A 19833-nucleotide genomic window follows, 5' to 3' on the forward strand; every position below is an offset into this window, starting at 1 on the left:
GGATCAGAGGCTATTGATAGGATTTTGGGGAGAGAACTCTGAACCTTATTCTTCTTTCGACTTTGGGAGTCTCTCAGTGACTAAGTTGGAGATCCTTTGCTGTAAAGCGACCCTGAGTGCCATGAATAATGGAGAGGCAACTGCAGACCAGCCAGATAAGGTAGCTGGATGGGTCTCTCTCTTTTCATCTCACTGTCTGTCTTGCTGTCACCTGACCGAAGGAACGGCAGGTAACTTTTCTCCCTTCTGAGCTTTCAGAAGCTGCAGTTGGTACTCTGAGAAACAAAGCGGCATAAGGTTTGCCCGCCGCTCAAGTCGAAGGCCTAAGATAGCATTTCATGACGTTCTCCCTCCTGACCTACATTTGGAAAAGGAGGCTCCTTGCCATTGGCCAGGTGTGACACTGTAGCCTTTTTGCCTGATTGAGTCTGGGCAGAGCAAAAGCTCTTTGGAAAAAAAAAAACGGCGTCGAAGAAGAAGGAAACGCTCTACTCAAGTCAATGAATAAGTAATGGGCCCGAAAAAGAAGACAAGTCGGTGGAAAGGGATAACGGAAGACACGAAAAGAAAAGAGGTTTTGACCAAACAAAGGGGAGAAAGAAGGACTAATTTTAAAAGAGTGAGACAAGCAAGGGCACTATCATTTTATGGGATTTTTGATCAGAGAAGGAAAGAAAAGCTACGGCACATCCATCAAGGAAGAGACAGAAACAGATGCGGAGAAGTTAGAAGTAAGCAAGAACATTGGAAAAGAAGGCAACTCAAAGGAGCATCAGCTAGAGGATTTGCTGTTGAAGCCCCAAAAGAAAAATTGCAACGAGGGCCTGAATAGTATAATGAAAGAGAAAGAGTAGGTGATAAGTGTAGCAAAATGTATGGAACTTCTGAGGAAGATGATGAAGAAATGGAGGAAGAAGAGGAGGAGGAAGAGGAAGAAGAGGAGGTGGTAGAAGAAGTGCACGAAAAGAAGAAACCAAGAGAGAGGGCTACATCGGAGGAAGAGGGGAGCGGTGAAGAGAGCAAGAAGAAAAGGAAGAAGAAAAAGAAGGAGTATAGTGATAGCGAGGATGATGACTATGGGGAAAAGAAGAAGAAGAAGAAGAAAAAGAAGAAGAAGAAGAAGAAGAAACACAAGAAATCCAAGAGCAAAGACAAGAAAAAGAATAAGAACGACGAGAACTTTGCGCAGATGTACGAACAGGAGCTTCAGGATTACCATTCAGACTCGGCTCACGAATCGGAAGATGAGTACAACAAGAAGAAAGGTGAGTGTGGGGAGCTAATAAACTGGTATTCATAACAAACAGGGTTCAAAACAGTTTGAATGAGGTTTCAGTTATTGAGAAATGTGCAGAACTGGCACACAATGAGTCCCACTTGGGCTGAGATAGAGCAGGATAGAAATGGAGTAAATAACATACAGTGAACTGGATTGTGGATCCATCTACACCAGGCATGGGCAAACTTTGGCCCTCCAGGTGTTTTGGATGTCAACTCCCACAATTAACCAGCCATTAGGAATTGTGGAAGTTGTTGTCCAAAACACCTGGAGGGCCAAAGTTTACCCATGCCTGATCCACACTGTGGGATTAATGCAATTTGACACCACTTTAACTGACCTGGCTGAATGCTGTGAATAATGGGAGTTGTAGTTTGGGGAGGCACCAGTGCTATTTGGCAGAGAAAGCTAAAGAATGATCAAATTCCAACTCCCAGGATTCTGTATCATTGAGCCATGGCAATTAAAGTGATGGTGAACTGCATTGATTCTACAATGTAGATGCACCCCTGAGTGTACTATGGACATTCTGACTCAGCCATGAAATAATCTGATTTGTTTTACTTTATTAGATTGTTCAGAGGACAGAAAGGAATGTGTATGAGAGAGATTGAGAGAGATAGAGAAAGAGAGGGAATGCTTATCTAGGCTGGGATAACAACTGAGGGTGTATCTAAAATCTGTTGCCTACTTTGCTTGCCCAAGTCTGTAGCCGTATTTGTAAAGGCAACACTAACTCTTCTAAGCTGGAGTGAGTCTCACGTAATATAAATGCATGTGTTCCCATTAAGCAGTGGTTCTCAACCTGGAGTCCCCAGATGTTTTTGGCTTACAACTCCTAGAAATCCCAGCCAGCTTAACAGCTGTTAGGATTTCTGGAAGTTGAAGGCCAAAAACATCTGGGGACCCCAGGTTGAGAACCACTACATTAGTGGTTTCTTGATTTCATCCAGCACAGAACATCTGTGTTTATTCAGGTGAAGGTGAAGGTGAAGGCTTGTACATAGATGTGGAATACACATAGAATCAAGGAGTTGTAAGAGACCACAAGGACCATCTAGTCCAACATCCATCCATATAGGAAGACACAATCAAAGCACTCCTGAAAGATGGCAATCCCTCATAACGAAGGACATCGGCTAGAGATGGTTGCACTTTGGATTCTGCCCATTTGGTACCTTGTTTCAAGGTGCAACACCACCTTTTGTTGGTACAAGGATCATGTAGTACAGTTTAGCCTAAATCCTATTTTAATTCTGACTAGAGTAGACCCATTGAATTCACTAGAATTATTTATGTGTTCACTCAGTATTCAACAATTGATCCAAGGTGGCATTAAGCAACAGGATATTTGCCTGAGTGTGTAAATCCATATACAGGTATTTACATTATACAACGTGATGTAGTATCTCAACCCTTGGTTCTTTCTTCATGATTTCAGAATCATAGAAGCATAGGCTTAGAAGGGATATATATAGTCTAAATCTCCGTTATGTAGCAACACATAATCAACACATTCCTGAAATATGGCCACCACCCAACCTTTATTTAAAGACGTTCAAAGAAGGAGGGTCTACTACCAAATGAGACAAGCTAGTCAAATGTTCAAATAGCTCTTCTGTACCTGCCAAGAAAATATTCAACTTGGTAATTTGGGGTTGTTATGTTCTTTTGGTGTGTATCTGTGTCTTCTTCAGAGTTTAGAATAGTTGCCTTCAGGCTGGAACTCCCATATTCTGTGCTGGCTAGTGGACTGCTGAGAGTTGTGATCTATTGTCTCTTAAGTTTTGGTCCTCTTTGCTTCTTAGAAATTAAGGTTTTGTGGTGTCTTCTATTCTTATCAGTTTAAAAATTGGAAAAAAATGATATACTCATCCTGCCTGTGGGGTGCAGTTCTGCTCTACTCCAATGGGTCTGTCAAGACACATCACACAACATATCTCTTGAACATGAAGCTTTAGGGTCTCTAAGTATTTTTGTGACTTCAAATAAATGCTCCGTGACAATGATCTCTTTTTGGTACATTGCAGATAGTGAGAATATATAGAAAATGATACATTCATTTATATCTTTAAACAGGCTGCACCAGCACTCTTGGGTAGAGAAGGCTAAGGACCAAAACTACACCACCAGTGATTCTATAACATTGAGCCTTGTCAGTTCAAATCTAGATTAGAATTTGCTCATTTCTGAACTGAAGCCTGTCAGCACTTTGACAAAACCCAAGACGCTTGTACTTCTCCAGCTTCCAAAAAGGAGATGGAGGTTTTGCTCCTGGTTGGGACACCAAATGACTCAAAAGGCACTCTTTATGGGATGACTCAGAAATAATGTTGGACTTTGCAATAGCTCACCAATCAAGCATTAAGGGGTCCAGACAATAGCTCACTTCTCTGTGTCTCCTCCTGGTGAAAAGGACTATTTTGGTCTGTGAACGTAGCTCTTTGTGCTAAAGCTACATGGCACGTAGGGAAGAACTAGGGTCATGTCCAGTTATGACGTTTTTAATGGATTTTTTTGTAAGCCCTGTCCAAAAGTATATAGAAAGCTTTCTATCAAGGCTAAAATATTTAATTGGTTATTTGATTAGAATTACTTTTGATCACATAAAATAATTGCTCAGTGCATACAACAGAACAGATTTTGAAAATGTTATGTTACAACAAGTACAGCAAATATGTTGTTGAAGGCTGTCATAGCCAGAATCACTGGGTTGCTGTGAGTTTTCTGGCCTGTATTGCCATGTTCCAGAACATTCTGGAACATGGCCATACAGTCCAGAAAACTCACAGCAACCCAAGTACAGTAAACTCTTAGGCTTTATAATAAACTGCATTATAATGGTCAATGTAAACTCATATAATGCAGATTGCACTTCTTGAACTGAGCTTCTTAAAAGAGATGTTTGCCAGAATCCTATGTATACCTAGCTGAAGGCATTAGATCCTGTCTGAACTTGGAAGCTAATCAGAGTTAGTCTTGGTTAGTACTTGCATGGAAGACCACCAGTGAATCTCAGGTGCTGAGGCAACATTTAAGAGGAAGGAACTGGCAAAACCACCTGTGAGGATGTCTTGTATAAGAAGACCTTTTGAAATTTATGGGATTATCCTAAATCAGCAGGGAACTTGAAGGCAAATCCATGCATAACTATATAGCAGATGTGCTAACACCCCCTTTAATGAAACATGGAGATGTGTAACAAGACATTGGTAAAAATTTCCAATTCCAGCTGTTAGGAATTATGGAAGTTCAAGTCCAAAACACCTGGTGAGCCAAAGTTTGCCCATGCTTGGGTTAAATCAACCCCCAAGAAGAGATACCTACATAAATTGTAATAACGTTTGGGAGTACAATATGTCTAATAAAATCCTTCCATTTATATTTTTTAAAATATATGATTTGTAAGGTAATGAAATACATTTGCAAGATTTTTGCCATTTAGGAATAAAGGTAAAGGCAAAGGTTTCCCCTGACGTTAAGTCCAGTCGTGTCCAACTCTGGGGTTGGTGCTCATCTCCATTTCTAAGCCGAAGAGCCGGCGTTGTCCGTAGACACCTCCAAGGTCATGTGGCCAGCATGACTGCATGGAACACCGTTACCTTCCCGCCAGAGCGGTACCTATTGATCTACTCACATTTGCATGTTTTCGAACTGCTAGGTTGGCAGAAGCTGGAGCTAACAGCAGGCTCTCACTCTGCTCCCTGCGTTTGAACCTGGGACCTTTTGGTCTGCAAGTTCAGCACCTCAGCACTTTAACACACTGAGCCACTGGAGGCTCATTTAGGAATAGCAATATGTAAATATGTGCAAGAATTAAAAATGTAAAGCACTAATAAACACTCTTCATTTTAATGATGAGACTGATAGGGTGAATGCACATTTGGTGGAATAATAGATAATGGCACTCACATTTCTCCATCAAGCATTTTTAATCTTGATGATATTAATGGTTTCAATGGTATTGCTTAATTCACATAGATTCAGAGGTTTCTTGTTATTTTTGCGTGAAACACCTACATGCTGCAGTCGACACACTAATGTGTCACGATACTCAGTTTGAAAAGCTCTGGTGTAGATGCACCCAATGAGAGCAACTTTTTCTTTGAGTTCATGATTTTCCATCTTTTTGTGTCTACAGTCTATGAAGTGGTGACAGTGACAGGAGATATCCGGGGAGCAGGCACTGATGCCAATGTCTTTGTGATTCTCTTTGGTGAATTTGGCATCACTCCAAAGGTCCACCTGACTAGCAAGTGAGTACTTTAGAGATCCCATGCTGTTGTCATAGCCCTTGAGCTGTGACGTTGTTTTGAACAATGTGGTTGCCTAAGAACATGGTTCACAGACGTGTGAAGCACATTCTGAATGCATGGAAAGCTTGTAAGAAAAAAAAGACATGTTCTACCTGCATGGGTTTCTTGAGCATGCACAGAACACATGCACAAGTCAATCCTCTTGTCACTCAGATACACAGTGCCCATTCAGATTTGTATTTTATTTCTATTTAGTAGATTTATGGCAAACTCTATGAGAGTGAAACACATCCTAATCAGAATACAGAGCTATATTTTGTCCTTTTTGCAGATTTGATTAATATGCTCTCTAGGGATTCCTAGGTACTCCAGTGCAACTCTGTGGTTAGATCTGCCAGAAGTTGGCCATAGAGTTTTTTGGAGGACCTAAAAATTCTTAGAGAAAACATCTTTCTAGGTCCTCCAGCTGAAAGTTCTGTTGGAAATTGATCCTTGAATTAGGCTGGAAGTCTAGAGAGAACACTTCCTTAGACATTTTCTAGTCCTCTAGAGCAATTCCATAATATGCTTTGGCTAGAAACCCAAGATATTCCTCCTTTTGAGTAATTAAAATAGAGTTCCAAATTTTGCAAAAACAGTATTACACTATGGAATGGATCCATGTTATAATACACAGGTCTACTCTATGTGAACTCATTGACTCTGGTCTACTCTATCTGGTCTATGAACTCACTGGCTCTGGCCTACTCTATACAAACTATGCCAATTTGGGTACAGATTCATTTGATCCTCTTGTCAATTTTACTTGTTTGGATAATAGTTGCCAAAATCTCCCTTCCTGTAACAATGCTAGGGGCTTCACTTTCCATAATTCTCTTACAATGAACAGGAAGATGGGAGAGAAACATTAAGTGAATTTGTGTCAGAGGTCCTGGATCTGTTTTCTGCTATTCTTGATACAATCTAGGCTATCTGTGGGACTTACTCATTAGAGATGTGCGTGAAAAATTTTCCTTCATTTTCTTCGTTCTATTGTTTTGTTTCGACCGTTAGTCTACACAAAATGAATGACAACATTTTCGTAGGTAACAAGAGGCGACACGAAAATGAAAGCAGTACAGCCATCATGCTTACTTCTGTTTTCCTTTCATTTAGGCCCCGTAACAATAAGCAGACACAGACAGAGGGCTGCTTTCCCATTACAGCTGATGTGCACCAATGGGTGTTAATAATAATATTAATATTAATAACAATAGTTATTCTGGGACCCTAAGCTGAGTCTGAGAGAGGGCTGCCTCCCCATTCCAGCTGATGTGTGCAAATGGGTGTTAATAATAATAATAATATTATTAACAATAGTACTCTGGGGAAGACCCAAACGTTTTAAAAGTTGGTGGGTTAAAAGGGGTCGAAATGCCCTCCGTGTGTGGTGATTTTCACTCCTCTAGCCCAAAAACTGAGTTGGGGGGGGGGGTGACCCTCTGAAACCCTCCCATTGAAACCAATGGTTCAAAAATTGTCATTTTTTTCGTAAGCCAGATGAAAATTCTGTTCGTATAGGCGCTCAATTTTTGTTAGTGGGAACAAATATTGAAATTAGATGAAATGAATGAAACTACACAAAACAAACAATTCCATACAAAAGCACAGCACTACTACTCATCTCCCATGCCTCAAGTCAACCTCACCCTTACAACACCCATTAAAATGGACATTATCTTCAAGCACCTATTATACTTTGGACTAATCTTGTTATGTCCACTGGAGCCAAACCATTAAGCTCATCTTGAGCTCATTGCCTAATGCCACATTGCATTCCTTTCCAATTGTGCCTCTCTCAGAGACAGATTGATAAACAGACTGACACTTCAAATAATCCAATTGCAGTTTATTTGAGTATCCTGGCACTACAAAGACCAACCAGCAATGATGTTGGAAGGAATCCCCGGGCAACCAGGAAGCAGATCTAGTTTCTGAGACAATCAGGAGCTGGCACAGGTCTCTTGAATAGCTATCAAATGAAATAAAAATGGCTGTATTTGCAATTGTGGTAGTCAGTAATTTGGAGTGCTTTCTCTGCTGCCATCCTCTCTGGCCACTGAGAAAAAACCTCTGATTTTGCTTTCAATTAATCTGTGTCTCATTCAGCCTTCTGGAAAGCTAGACATACCGGGTCCCTAAACCTACAGTTCTAGCGGTAGCTGAAATAACTTGATAGCTTGACACCACTTTAAACTGCCATAGCTCACTGCTATGGAATTCTGGAATTTGTAGTTTTGTGAGACACTTACTCCCACTTACAAATCACAGGATTTCATAGGACCCTATAATTCTGCAGTGTGGGTTGGAAGTTGGTCATAACAAAGGACAGCACAGCTTTGTATGTGTTTACTTAGAAGTAAGTGTCCTTGAATTCAATGGGACTTACCTCAAGGTAAGTGCATAATAAAGTTGCACATTCAACCTCTTTTACCTCTAGAGCCAAACTGTTTGTTGTGCCTGTCTCTTTTCCCTTGGATGCAAAAGTGTTTTTTGAATATGCTAATCTTGTGTCATAACCCCACATTTTCTCCGTTTCCACAGCTCCGACAAAAGGTATTTGGCAGTTGTTTAAAATGTTGCCTTCAAAAGAGCTTCCTTCCCCAGCGAAGCAACTCAAAATATGAAAGTCTTGAAAAGCCAAATAATATGGGACTGGTAAAGGAAATACATGGAATTTCAGACCTGTTTGCCATATTTCATCCAATAACTTGAAAGGCATTAGCAGAGATTTTCTGAGAGCTGCTCAAAAAGAAATTTATTCCCTACCAAGGGAGAGAATCTAAATAGTAGTAGTAGTGAATAATAATAATAATAATAATAATAATAATAATAATAATAGCAACAACCATTATTACAGTCACCCCCACTTTTGTGTTTTTGACTTTAGTGGATTTGATTATTCATGGATTTGATTTAAAATGTTCTTGCAAGGAATCTCTAGTTTTTCAATGTTACTTTATTGTCAACTTCCACCAATCATGTTGGAGGACCTAGAGCAGTGGTGCTCAACCTGTGGGTTCTCAGGTGTTTTGGCCTACAACTCCCAGAAATCCCAGCCAGTTTACCAGCTGTTAGGATTTTTGGGAGTTGAAGGCCAAAACATCTGGGGACCCACAGGTTGAGAACCATTGACCTAGATATTTCTATAGATAACACCTCTCTAGAAATCTCTAAGAATCTTTAGATCCTCTGAAGTGTTTCTATGGCCACATCCCACAGAACCTGACCCTAGAGTCATACCAGAAGACCTGGAAATTTCTGAAGAGGTAAAAACAAGAAATTTCATGATTTGTGGTTTTTCATTTTCATGGGAGTCCTATGCCCCTAACCAACAAATTTGGAGGATGTGACAGCATCATTACCTTGGAATTCAATGTGGCCTACAACAGTTACAAGAAAAAGAGACCGAAATTTGCAAAATGCAAATGTTAAAAAGTGATTAAACTACAAAAATAAAAACCAATTTAAAACATAAAGCATTACCAAAACACACAAAATCACTAGTAGAAAATTCATTACACTAACATGTTTTCAAAAGTCTGTAGAAAGATAGTCAACTTGCTTTGGAAAGAGACTAACGAGAGTGCCCATCTATCCTCTCAGGGTGATCTACAGTTTGACACCACTTTAACTTCCATAACTCAATGCTGTGGGGTCCTAAAAGTTTCAGTTTGTCAAGACTCTTTGTGGGCTAAAGACCTTGTTAACTGCCATAACTCAATGCTATGGGACCCTGGGGATTGTAGCTTGACAAGGCCTTCAGCCTTCTTCACCAAACTACAACTCCCATGAATCCATCACATTTTGCCATGGCAGTTCAAGGGGTGCCAAACTGCATTTATTCCACAGTGCTCCCAACCCAGTCTCCTATGCCTCCATCATTTTGCAGAAAAAGATATTTTCTCTGACTAGGTTAGGAGAAAATTATTCTAACAGTATAGTATTTGTATTTGATTGTAACAATTGGCGAGTCTCTCCGTTTCTCCCTCTTTCGTGGAAGTGTTATCTCTATAAAGGGCAGTTAGGAACATGACTTGGTCATGCTGTCGTTCATGGAATATGGCAAAAGGATGGAATAGCATGCATTTCCCTGTGAGCTGTTTTCTAGAGCATTCACGGATTAAAAGCCTTGCAAAATGCATGACGTTAAAGAAAAAGCCCCCAACAACACCCCTGTTTTACTCCATGCTGCAGATAAGATAAAATGGCACGCATTTCCTCAAGGACAGTATTTCTGTTTCTTCTCCTTTCCTGGCTGCAGACTGGTAACCTCCCCTCCTTTTTGCTCTCTGTGTCGCATGACAATTTCACCTCCACGTTTTGGTTAATGCAGTTTTGAAAGATTTCTCACAACCAGGCATGCTGGAGTCGAGTGGATCCCCATGTCATAGACATAAACACATATAAGAAACTTCTGTCCTACAGGATCTCCAAGCTGACCCTTTTACTTAATATTATGACAGTTACTACAATGTGTTAATTGCATTATCATTACGCTTTGATTTCAGGAGCTGCTCTGCCTTTGAAAGGAGCAAAACGGATGTCTTCCGAGTGAGGACCAACAATGTTGGTACTATAAAGAAGATAAGGTAATAGGACTGGGTTACCACAATTCAGACGGATTTTTTGCATTCATTTGGTCCCCTGCCTTAGTGGGTTTGGCTTTTGTAGATTTGTGTCGCACCTCAGACTAGTTCACCTGGCTGTAGACACCAGGCCGCACACAGAGATAGTCTTTTGTAATTTTATTGAGCAAAAGCAGAATATATATAGTGTCAAAGCAGGCAGAAATATAGTTCCAAAGGTAGTGGTAAAATAGAGTCAGTAAATCCAATAATCCATAGACAAGAAGCAAGAGTCCATTTCCAAAGATACAATAATCCAAAGGTTACAAGGATTCTCAAACAGGAGTATATCCAAAGCAGGAGTAGCATGAAGACATAGACCATCCACCCTGATGAAGTGAGAATTTGCTTTGACAAAGATTTGCCATTCAACATACTGTTTTTAAAAGTAACCCAAAAATGCTCTCTTTTTCCTTTCACTGGCCTCCCTTTTCCCAGCTAATCTAAGACTTCACCATGGCATTCCTTTCAATTGTAAACGATCAGCCTGAGAGAGCAACGGGCCTTCAGACTCACCCTGACTGTCAAGGCCAAATTCCCCATTACCATTATCTTGCACCTGAACCTGAGCCTGAGACAGATCAAGCTCATTATTTCCCATGGGAATATGGGAAATTTCCTTGGTTCTCATCTGTGACAGGCTGCATCTGGAGTTCATCCACAGGCTGTACTTCTGAACCAGCCTGTATCTGAATTCCATTATGCCCTACAGCATCATCTTGAAATTCATCTTGCATCCCATGATCTGATACCTGCATCTGTAAACCAAAATCCCCTTCCTCATTTTCACTCTGTTGCTGAGTCACAACAATTTGATTCAAATGTTCTCTCTTGGAATCTCTAGGTCCTCCAGCATGACATCATGGTCAATTTCAACTGGAGGTTGACTACAGAGTTACAATGGATGACTTAGAGATTCCTAAGGAAAGCAATTTCTCCTCCATCATGTGTCTCTTTGATTTTTTTAATTTTTAGTTTTGCTTCCCTCCTCATTTTTAAACTAAAAATGTCGTATTCAAGCCCTCAACTTCTTTCTCTTCTTCCTCCCTTTGTCCTTACTTTACCTCAGTGGTTCCCAACCTTTGGGTCTCCAGGTGTTTTGGACTTCAACTCCCAGAAATCCCAGCCAGTTTACCAGCTATTAGGAACTGTGGGAGCTGAAGTCCAAAACACCTGGAGGCCCAAAGGTTGGGAACTACTGCTTTACCTCCATGAGTGCAAACTGGGTTCTGAGAAATTCCTTGCTAACTCCCAGGATGCCCTTCTAGTAACATTTCCAACTCTCTTGTGGTTGAGGAGGCTCTTCTGAACTTCTCATGAAGTTTTTATAATTAGTACAAAAGTCCAAAATGTAGGGAAGTCGAAAAATTACATTTTTTCTCTCAAATGTTAGCCTTCTCTCTTGAGTGTCCATCACTTGGTCAGGATGTTCATTTATTGAAAACCTTCTGCTGTAAGATTGTAGTTCATCTCTGAGAGAAAATGTGTGATTGGATAAAATCTTCATGAGATTTTAAATTTATTTTTAATCTTTATTGATGATACATAAACAACATGACAGACTAGGAGTACACTATATAAACACACTAATGAAACTCTACAATAAGTATATAAACAATTACGCCAATCTACCTCTCCATAAAAGACATGAAAAAATTGTCTTCTCACCACTTAAAATATGTTAATTTCCTCTGTATTATGGTTTTTAATTAAAATTATATCATCTGACTTAAAGTGCAGCAAAAAACCTTCAGTCTTCAAATCTTGCAAGTACAATATCTTCTTTCTTTTTTTGTGAAAGGTGAAAATAATTAATTCCCAGTGTTTTATGAACTTTCTCTAATTTTGCTACTTTAAACCTTGCTGAAGTAAAGCTTTTTGAATTCATTTAACTTAGTTTTAAGGCTATTCTTGGGGCAAAACTGGACATTTTCAGCCATTTTAAAAACATTAAAAAACTCCTTCTTTGTTTGTAACTAAATTAGTACTTTTACCATTCTGAGCATACAACAGCCTTGCTCCCAGTATCATATAATGCATATAACATTTTCAGCTGTATTTAAAATTTGAGTTGTCTTATTTCCTTTATTGGTGATGCAGAATTGAGCATGACAACACGAGTATGAGTCCCAGTTGGTATCTGGACCGCGTGATCGTGACGGACATGAGCAGGCCACACCTCCGGTTTTATTTCCCTTGCAACAATTGGCTGAGCAAAGACGATGGGGACGGACTTTATGTCAGAGATCTAATTGGCAGCCTCAACCCCATGGATGTTCCCAAAGGTAAGTTTGTGTCATGATGTGCTGAACTTAACAACTGAATAGCAATATGAAGACAAAACACCTTGCACAGAATGATACCTGTGGAATGAATGAATGAAATACTCTGTGCCATAATGCAATCAAGTCATTTATAAGAAGAGGAAAATGAATTTATAAGTGCTATGGATAAAATTGGAATGTTCCTGGAAATATATAAATATTATTAGTCAATGGCAATAATATTTTTGTGAGGCAATGAATCTCTTCTAAGTTTCAGTCTGAATTTCAAATGAGTTTCTTGGCAACTGTAATGTGGTAAGAAAAATGCAAGTATTTCCATCACCAGTCAGTGGAGTTTAGAATAAGAAGTTACAAGTATTATACCTGCAAGCAATGACAGAAAGTGACTTCTGTGAATTGGCCAGTGGGTTTAAATCTGAATTTTACAGGAGTTATCCAAGGTGATAAACATACCTTGGCCATTGGGTCCAGCATTTTAGACAGCTCCTTCAATCCAGAGTGGATTGAAGATGACTCCACTGTAGCCAGAAATCAATATGTGGACCAATGGATTCAAACTGGAAGAGAAGATAGCCTAAATATTAGGAAAAACTTCTTTACTGTTGAGCTATCTGACAGTGGAACAAATTGCTCTGGGAGGTGGGAGACTTGCCATCTTTGAAAGTGTTTAAACAGGGCATCTTTCAGATGTGTTTCAATTGGCAATTCCTGCAGACCAAGGCAGTGTGATATTCTCAGACCACAATTCTAGTGTATATTACTTTGTGGAGGATTGTAAATTGACACACTAAGGATTAGTGGCCTCCATCTTAACAGGACCCACTCTATTCTGTTTTGAAGGAGCTATCCAAGGTGCTGAAACTATTGCTCAAATAATGAGCTGAGGTTCAGTATCCTGGATAGCTCTCTGAAAGTTTGGACTTTAAGTCCTGCTGATATAGATGCTACCAATTGCTAGTGTGTTCAGCCAACGAAGACTTAGCATCTCTGCAGTGCTATCTATAAAGGTATGTTTCTAAATCCCTTTTAAAAAAATCTCCTAGCCTCTCTCCCAAATATTAGGGTTTTGAACTTGTGGTTTTAAGGGTCACAATTTCCTGAAAGAAATATCTGGTTGAAATACTTGCCAAAAAAACCTATAACATTTTATCAGAGCTTGAAAATATTACTTTTTTGGGAGCATAGGTAAAAGGTAAAGGTTTTCTCCTGACATTAAGTCCAGTTGTGTCTGACTCTGGGGGTTGGTGCTCATGTCCATTTCTAAGCCGAAGAGCCGGTGTTGTCCGTAGAAGTCTCCAAGGTCATGTGGCCGGCATGACTGCCTAGAGCACCGTTACCTTCCCGCTGGAGTGGTACCTATTGATCTACTCACATTTGCATGTTTTCAAACTGCTACGTTGGCAGAAGCTGTGGCTAACAGTAGGAGTTCACTCCACTCTCCGGATTCGAACCTGCAACCTTTTGGTCTGCAAGTTCAGCAGTTCAGCGGTTTAATACGCTGCACCACTGGGGGCTCCAGCATTTTATCACAGCTTGAAAACATTACTTTTTGGGGAGCATATTTCCCAGAATCTTCATACAGTATGACTATTGGTCAGGCTTGCATGGGATTTTGGGAGTTGTAGTCTGATCATAGAATCCTAGAGTTGAAAAAGAACCCAAAGGACACCCAGTCCACCTCCATTCTGCCATGCTGAAAAATATAACCAAAGCACTCTTGGTAGATGGCCATTAGCCTTGGTCAAAAAACCTCTAGACTCTACCAAACCTGAGACAGTCTATCCCACTGCCACACAGATCTTGCCATCAGGAATTTCTTCCTAATGTTTAAGTGGAATCTCCTTTCCTGCAGCTTGGATTCATTGCTCTGCATCCAGACTAGAAGAAAAAAGCCAGCTCAAGCAGTGTTAAATCAATAGGTTTGATCTGTCCTTGAGATTGGTTTACTTCTACCTAGTTCTCTCTGAATATCAGGCAACTGCTGGCTTTTCTAACCACGAGGGGCAATAAGAGTATTTGTAACTTGAGTAAGGATGTGACCCCTGATGTCAAGACGGTGAAAATGGAGCCTCCACTGCTTAGGTCAGTCGCAGTTCATCTGACAGAGCAAACCGAGAGAAGTGAACTTTGCAAACTCTGCTGAAGTGAGGTGTGAAGTCTTAAGGCTTGCAGACCAGCCGCTATTATATTATATTACTAGCTGTGCATGGCCACGCGTTGCTGTGGTGAAGTCTGGTGGTATGGGAAATAAAGTATTGAGGAATTGGTGGTAGTTAAGGTAAAGGATAAAGATTTTCCCCTGACATTAAGTCCATTATAAATGGGTTATATAGCTGTGTGGAAGGACCTTGAGTCTACACTGCCATATAATCCAGTTAAAATCTGATAATCTGTATTTTATAGGCAGTGTGGAAGAGGCCTAAGTGAGGCCTAACTCTGCCTGTCCCCTGGGCTGAGTGATTTGCTAGGAGACCAAGTGGGCGGAGCTTAGCTTTCTAACTGGCAGCAATTGGATAAAAACAATTATTCCTCTCCCTCTAATTAGGACTTTATTTTTCTTTTCTTTTTGTTGTATGAACGTAGAGGCATGGATGAGGGGTTGTGCTGCCAAGTTTAGTGTTTCTGAGATGTGCAGTTTTGTTGTTTTGTCCTAGGCCGAAATTTCATTACCCTTTTATATATATAGATATTATATGGGCAGGTCTGGATGGTAAATCATCCTTACCAAGTATATGCATGGGAACTGGATCAAAAGCAGAAGTATTTCCTGAATGTCATGCAAATAGCCACATCTTATTATTGGCACTGTTTACAATTCCATCTGATTGACACTTGTCTGTGACCAAGGGAAGGTGCATTTGGATCAGAAAGGCCTTCTCCTTCTCCTTCCCGCACTGATTTGACAAAGTGCCCTGTGCCAATGCTGATTCTCACAATTACACCACTTATTTACCTAGGTGCCACTGTGGAGAGTTGGTATTAATTTGCTCTGTGGGTATTAATTACAAGAAAGGGGATATTGTTCTGCCTTGTGCTATTTCCTTTCCTCTAATGCATTTGACTTTGCACTGAAGCAAATGATTAAGTCTTTTTGGTCCCCAAGTATCTTTACATGAAACAGATGCAAGCAAAATATGGCCTCAGGAGTATCCCTTACTGGAATATGATATATTTCAAAATCCAGACTTGTCTGTAAGGGTGACTGAGATAGCCACACTTTCACTTTCTGATGGTTTAATGTAGGATTGCACAAAATTATAATACAATCCCCATATCCACAATAGTATTTTTTGTTTGTTACCCACCTCTCCCCAGGACACAAGATGGGGTACAATATTGTTAACATATATAAAGCAGAAGACCACTGAAACACATATATTAAAAGAGATAGAGCAAAGATTTTAAATACACTAAAATCATGCAACTAATAGACATGGTTTCACTTATCGGCAGTTTCATTCATTTATTCACATCTACAAGCTAAATTCCTTTCTTGATATCTCCTCTATTTACCTTAAATATAATAGGGTTTTCTATTATTCACATATGAATGTGAATTTTGGGAATGTATTCTTTGTGGATATTATATCAAAATACTGCACATTACCTTCAGGCTATATGTATAAGATGTATATGAAATATAATTGATTTTTGTGTTTATAATTGATTTTTGTGTTTATACTTGGGTGTCATCTCTAAGATGTCTCATTTTAACACACACCTATACAGTAGAGTCTCACTTATCCAACATAAATGGGCCGGCAGAACGTTGGATAAGCAAATATGTTGGATAATAAGGAGGGATTAGGGAAAAGCCTATTAAACATCAAATTAGGTTATGCTTTTACAATCATGTTATACAACAAGTTTGACAGAAAAAGTAGTTCAATATGTAGCTATGTAGTAATTACTGTATTTACGAATTTAGCACCAAAATATCACGATGTATTGAAAACATTGACTACAAAAATGCATTGGATAATCCAGAACGTTGGATAAGTGAATCTTGGATAAGTGAGACTCTACTGCATATAGACAAATACAGATATTCCAAGAGGAAGGTTTTGTGGTTGCATTCAATGACCAAATACAATCACAAAACCTAACATCCAGTAATGGGATTCCCATAAATCTGACTTACGATCTCTTAAAAATGAACAGGATGCTGGCTTATTTTTTTTAAAGATCACATACCCAAGGAGAGCAGTACCTGATATTAAGAACAGTATATAACTTTCTTATTCTGAGATATAGCTCTAGTGCCTTTAGCATACTTCATTCATTCTCTGCATTGCTTCCTCTTTAAGTTGAACAAAAATCTGATTTTGTACCTCTCGTTGAACACTCTTTTCCCCTAAAGGATGCATAGGCAATTCATGATATTCAAAGTGACTTTTTTGTATTGGTTCTAATTGAGAACAAGAGATTTTTCTGAATCAGAAACAAGCTTAGAAGTGCATCTGCTTTTTATAATATGTTCCTCGGAGCACAAGAGTTTATCAATGCTTGACTCCTTAAAGAATCAGTAGATGTTCCTGTCATAAATTTAATGCGTCGAGACCCTGCAGATTCACTGGAGAATCCCTGCAGAGATCTATGACTTCTCTGGGCCTACAGACAGCCACTTTGCAGCCAACTTCAAAGCTGTCTCTGTACTCCATTGTCTCTCCTCACTTGCTGCTAAAAGGAGAGGAGAGGAAGGAAAGCATTGAGTTTTTCCAGTGCAAGACATAAAGGAAGGCTTGCTGCAACTGGTGGAGATTTGACGTGAAGCCATGTGAGCGTACTTGCTTCTATTAACAAGCAAACAAACAAGCAAACAAAGCCACCAAGCAAGAAGGGATTCCCAGCCTGGCACTCTTTTTCTGTGATGGTGAGATTTCATAGAACTGGAAACATCCTGGGAATGTGGAGCAAATTTTTCAGCCACCTTCTGCATGTGTACATCAACTGAACGTTTTCCTCAAACAGGAGGCATCTACACTGTAGAATTAATGCAGTTTGACACTACTTTTACAGCCAAGGAATTCTAGGCTTTGTAATTTGGTGAGGCACCAGCATAGCAGGCTAAGGACTACAACTCCCAAGATTTCATAGCCTTGAGGCAGGGCAGTTAAAGTGGGGTCAAACTGAGTAGATGATCTCCACCTGTTCTTGTCTTCCAAATACAGTCCCAGACTTACAAACAACTTACAAATGATTTATAGTTAAGTATGGGGCTGAGGCAACAGGAAGTAAGAAAACTCTTCGCCTCAGAAGGGAAATTCACTCCTGAAAAAGTTATTATCATGGGGAAAAGGTGTCTCCACTGAAGCTGTATCACCAACCCTTGTTTCCACAACAAGCCAAATTATCCAAAATCCAGTTCCCACAGGGACAGAAAGTCAGGTGAAATCTTCTGAACAGGGGCACAGGGAGCAAAGGAAACACCACAGGAGTGTTAACTCATCTCTATGCTTTTTTCAATCACGTCAGAAGCAACTTGAGAACATACTGCAAGTCGCTTCTGGTGTGAGAGAATTGGCTGTCTACAGAGACGTTGCCCAGGGATGCCCAAATATGTCACCATCCTGCTGGGAGGCTTCCATCATGACCCCACAAGCTAGAACTGACAGGCAGGAGCTCACCCTGTCTAGTGGATTCGAACTGACAACCTTCAGGTCAACAATCAAACTTTCAGGTCAGCAGTACAGCCGGCACAAGAGTTTAACCCATTGCACCACTGTGGTTCCTTCCCTATACTGTCCCAAGTTGACAAATATATACTTTTGGCTGGGTATACTTTTTCTGACTTACATACCAATTCAGCTTAAGAACTTCTACAGAACATACCTTGTTTGTAATTTGGGGACTGCCAGTGCAGCCTTTTATATATAATCTCATATTGAATTTTCTTCCTACTTTGACACAAATTGATATTTTATATATCTTTTAAAAAGGAGTTAACTCCAGGTTGCAAGCAAATACAGTACAGCCTCCATATTCATTGAGGTTAGGGACACAGGACCCCCAGAAAAATAAAAAATGTGAATGCTTGAAAGAATACTTTAAAAAAGGAATATCTAGGTTTGCCAGCATGGCTCTATAGTCAACTGCCACAGGAAGTTGACCATAAAATTGCACTGAAGGATCTAGAGGAGTGTTATCTCCAGAAATCTCTAGATCCTGAAGCGTGACTCCATGATCAGTTTCTGGCATGTGTTGATCAAACAAGACCTAGAGATTTCTAGGGAGAACATTTTAATCAAATCTGTAACTAATCAAATCTGCAAAAGTCAAATCTGCAAATGTGAAGAGCTGATTGCAAGTATATCATAGGCACTTTTGCATAGCTACGGTGGTGAAAGTTAGCTTAATAAGAATTTTGCTCCTGAGAATTGCTCCAAATTGTCATTCTGAGTTTCCTCTTGACCAATCACTTTGGGGTAGTTTTGGTAGCAATGATGTCTCTTGCCTTTAGCAGAGCTTGCAAAAGTTACTTCCTTTGGACTTATTATCCAATAATAATAATAATAATAATAATAATAATAATAATAATAATAACAACAACAATAATTATTATTTTATTATGACACAGCAAACAAGATATATATGCTAGATTTCATATCACAAAATCACAAGTCGAACACTTCCCAAGTGTCTAGGACTGTGTGATGTATTTTCGGATGATGCGCGCAGATCCCAGCAGGGTGGCCTTTTGCAGCTGGCAGATCATAATTTTGTCAATGTCTATTGTTTCCAAATGCTGGCTGAGATCTTTTGGCACGGCACCCAATGTGCCCATCACCACTGGGACCACCTGCACTGGTTTCTGCCAGACTCTTTGAAGTTCAATTTTGAGGTCCTGATAGCGGCTGAGTTTTTCCAGTTGTTTTTCATCAATGTGACTGTCACCTGGGATGGCAACATCAATGATCCAAACCTTTTTCTTTTCCACAACTGTGATGTCTGGTGTGTTGTGTGTTGTGTTGTTGTTGTTATTATTATTATTATTATTATTATTATTATTATTATTTTGTTTTTGTATCTCGCCTCCATCTCCCCAAAGGGACTTGGGGTGGCTCACATGGGGACAAGCCCAACAACACAAGTTAAAACACAGAACAATCAATTAAAAACATAATAGCTACATAAAACAATAAAACACACCAACAGAATTAAAATAATAATTCCCATAGTAACTGGCCATAGATGTCAATCTTCTATTTGAAGGAATGCTAGAGAACAATCCTATATTTGAAGATATTTCTAGATTATTTGAAATGTTTCCCAGGTCTATTCCAGTATAAAGTCAAAAAGATTTCCAAGAAGGGATAATAAGGGCTTTGAAGATGATCATCCCAGAA

General features: G+C 39.7%; 1 protein-coding gene across 1 annotated transcript in view; it reads left to right on the plus strand.

Annotated features, from left to right (window-relative positions):
- The first annotated feature begins 424 nt into the window (after positions 1-424).
- The window catches only part of loxhd1 (lipoxygenase homology PLAT domains 1), a 210406-nt gene continuing 190997 nt past the window's right edge, over positions 425-19833 (plus strand). Inside the window, exons 1-4 of the mRNA XM_062972582.1 lie at positions 425-1265; positions 5421-5535; positions 10086-10166; positions 12303-12487. Of these exons, the coding sequence (XP_062828652.1) occupies positions 872-1265; positions 5421-5535; positions 10086-10166; positions 12303-12487 (775 nt within the window). The 5' untranslated portion in view covers positions 425-871. The remainder of the gene's footprint in view (positions 1266-5420; positions 5536-10085; positions 10167-12302; positions 12488-19833) is intronic.

Source organism: Anolis carolinensis, chromosome 2 (genome assembly GCF_035594765.1).
Source record: "Anolis carolinensis isolate JA03-04 chromosome 2, rAnoCar3.1.pri, whole genome shotgun sequence".
In the NCBI taxonomy this organism is placed as follows: domain Eukaryota; kingdom Metazoa; phylum Chordata; class Lepidosauria; order Squamata; family Dactyloidae; genus Anolis; species Anolis carolinensis.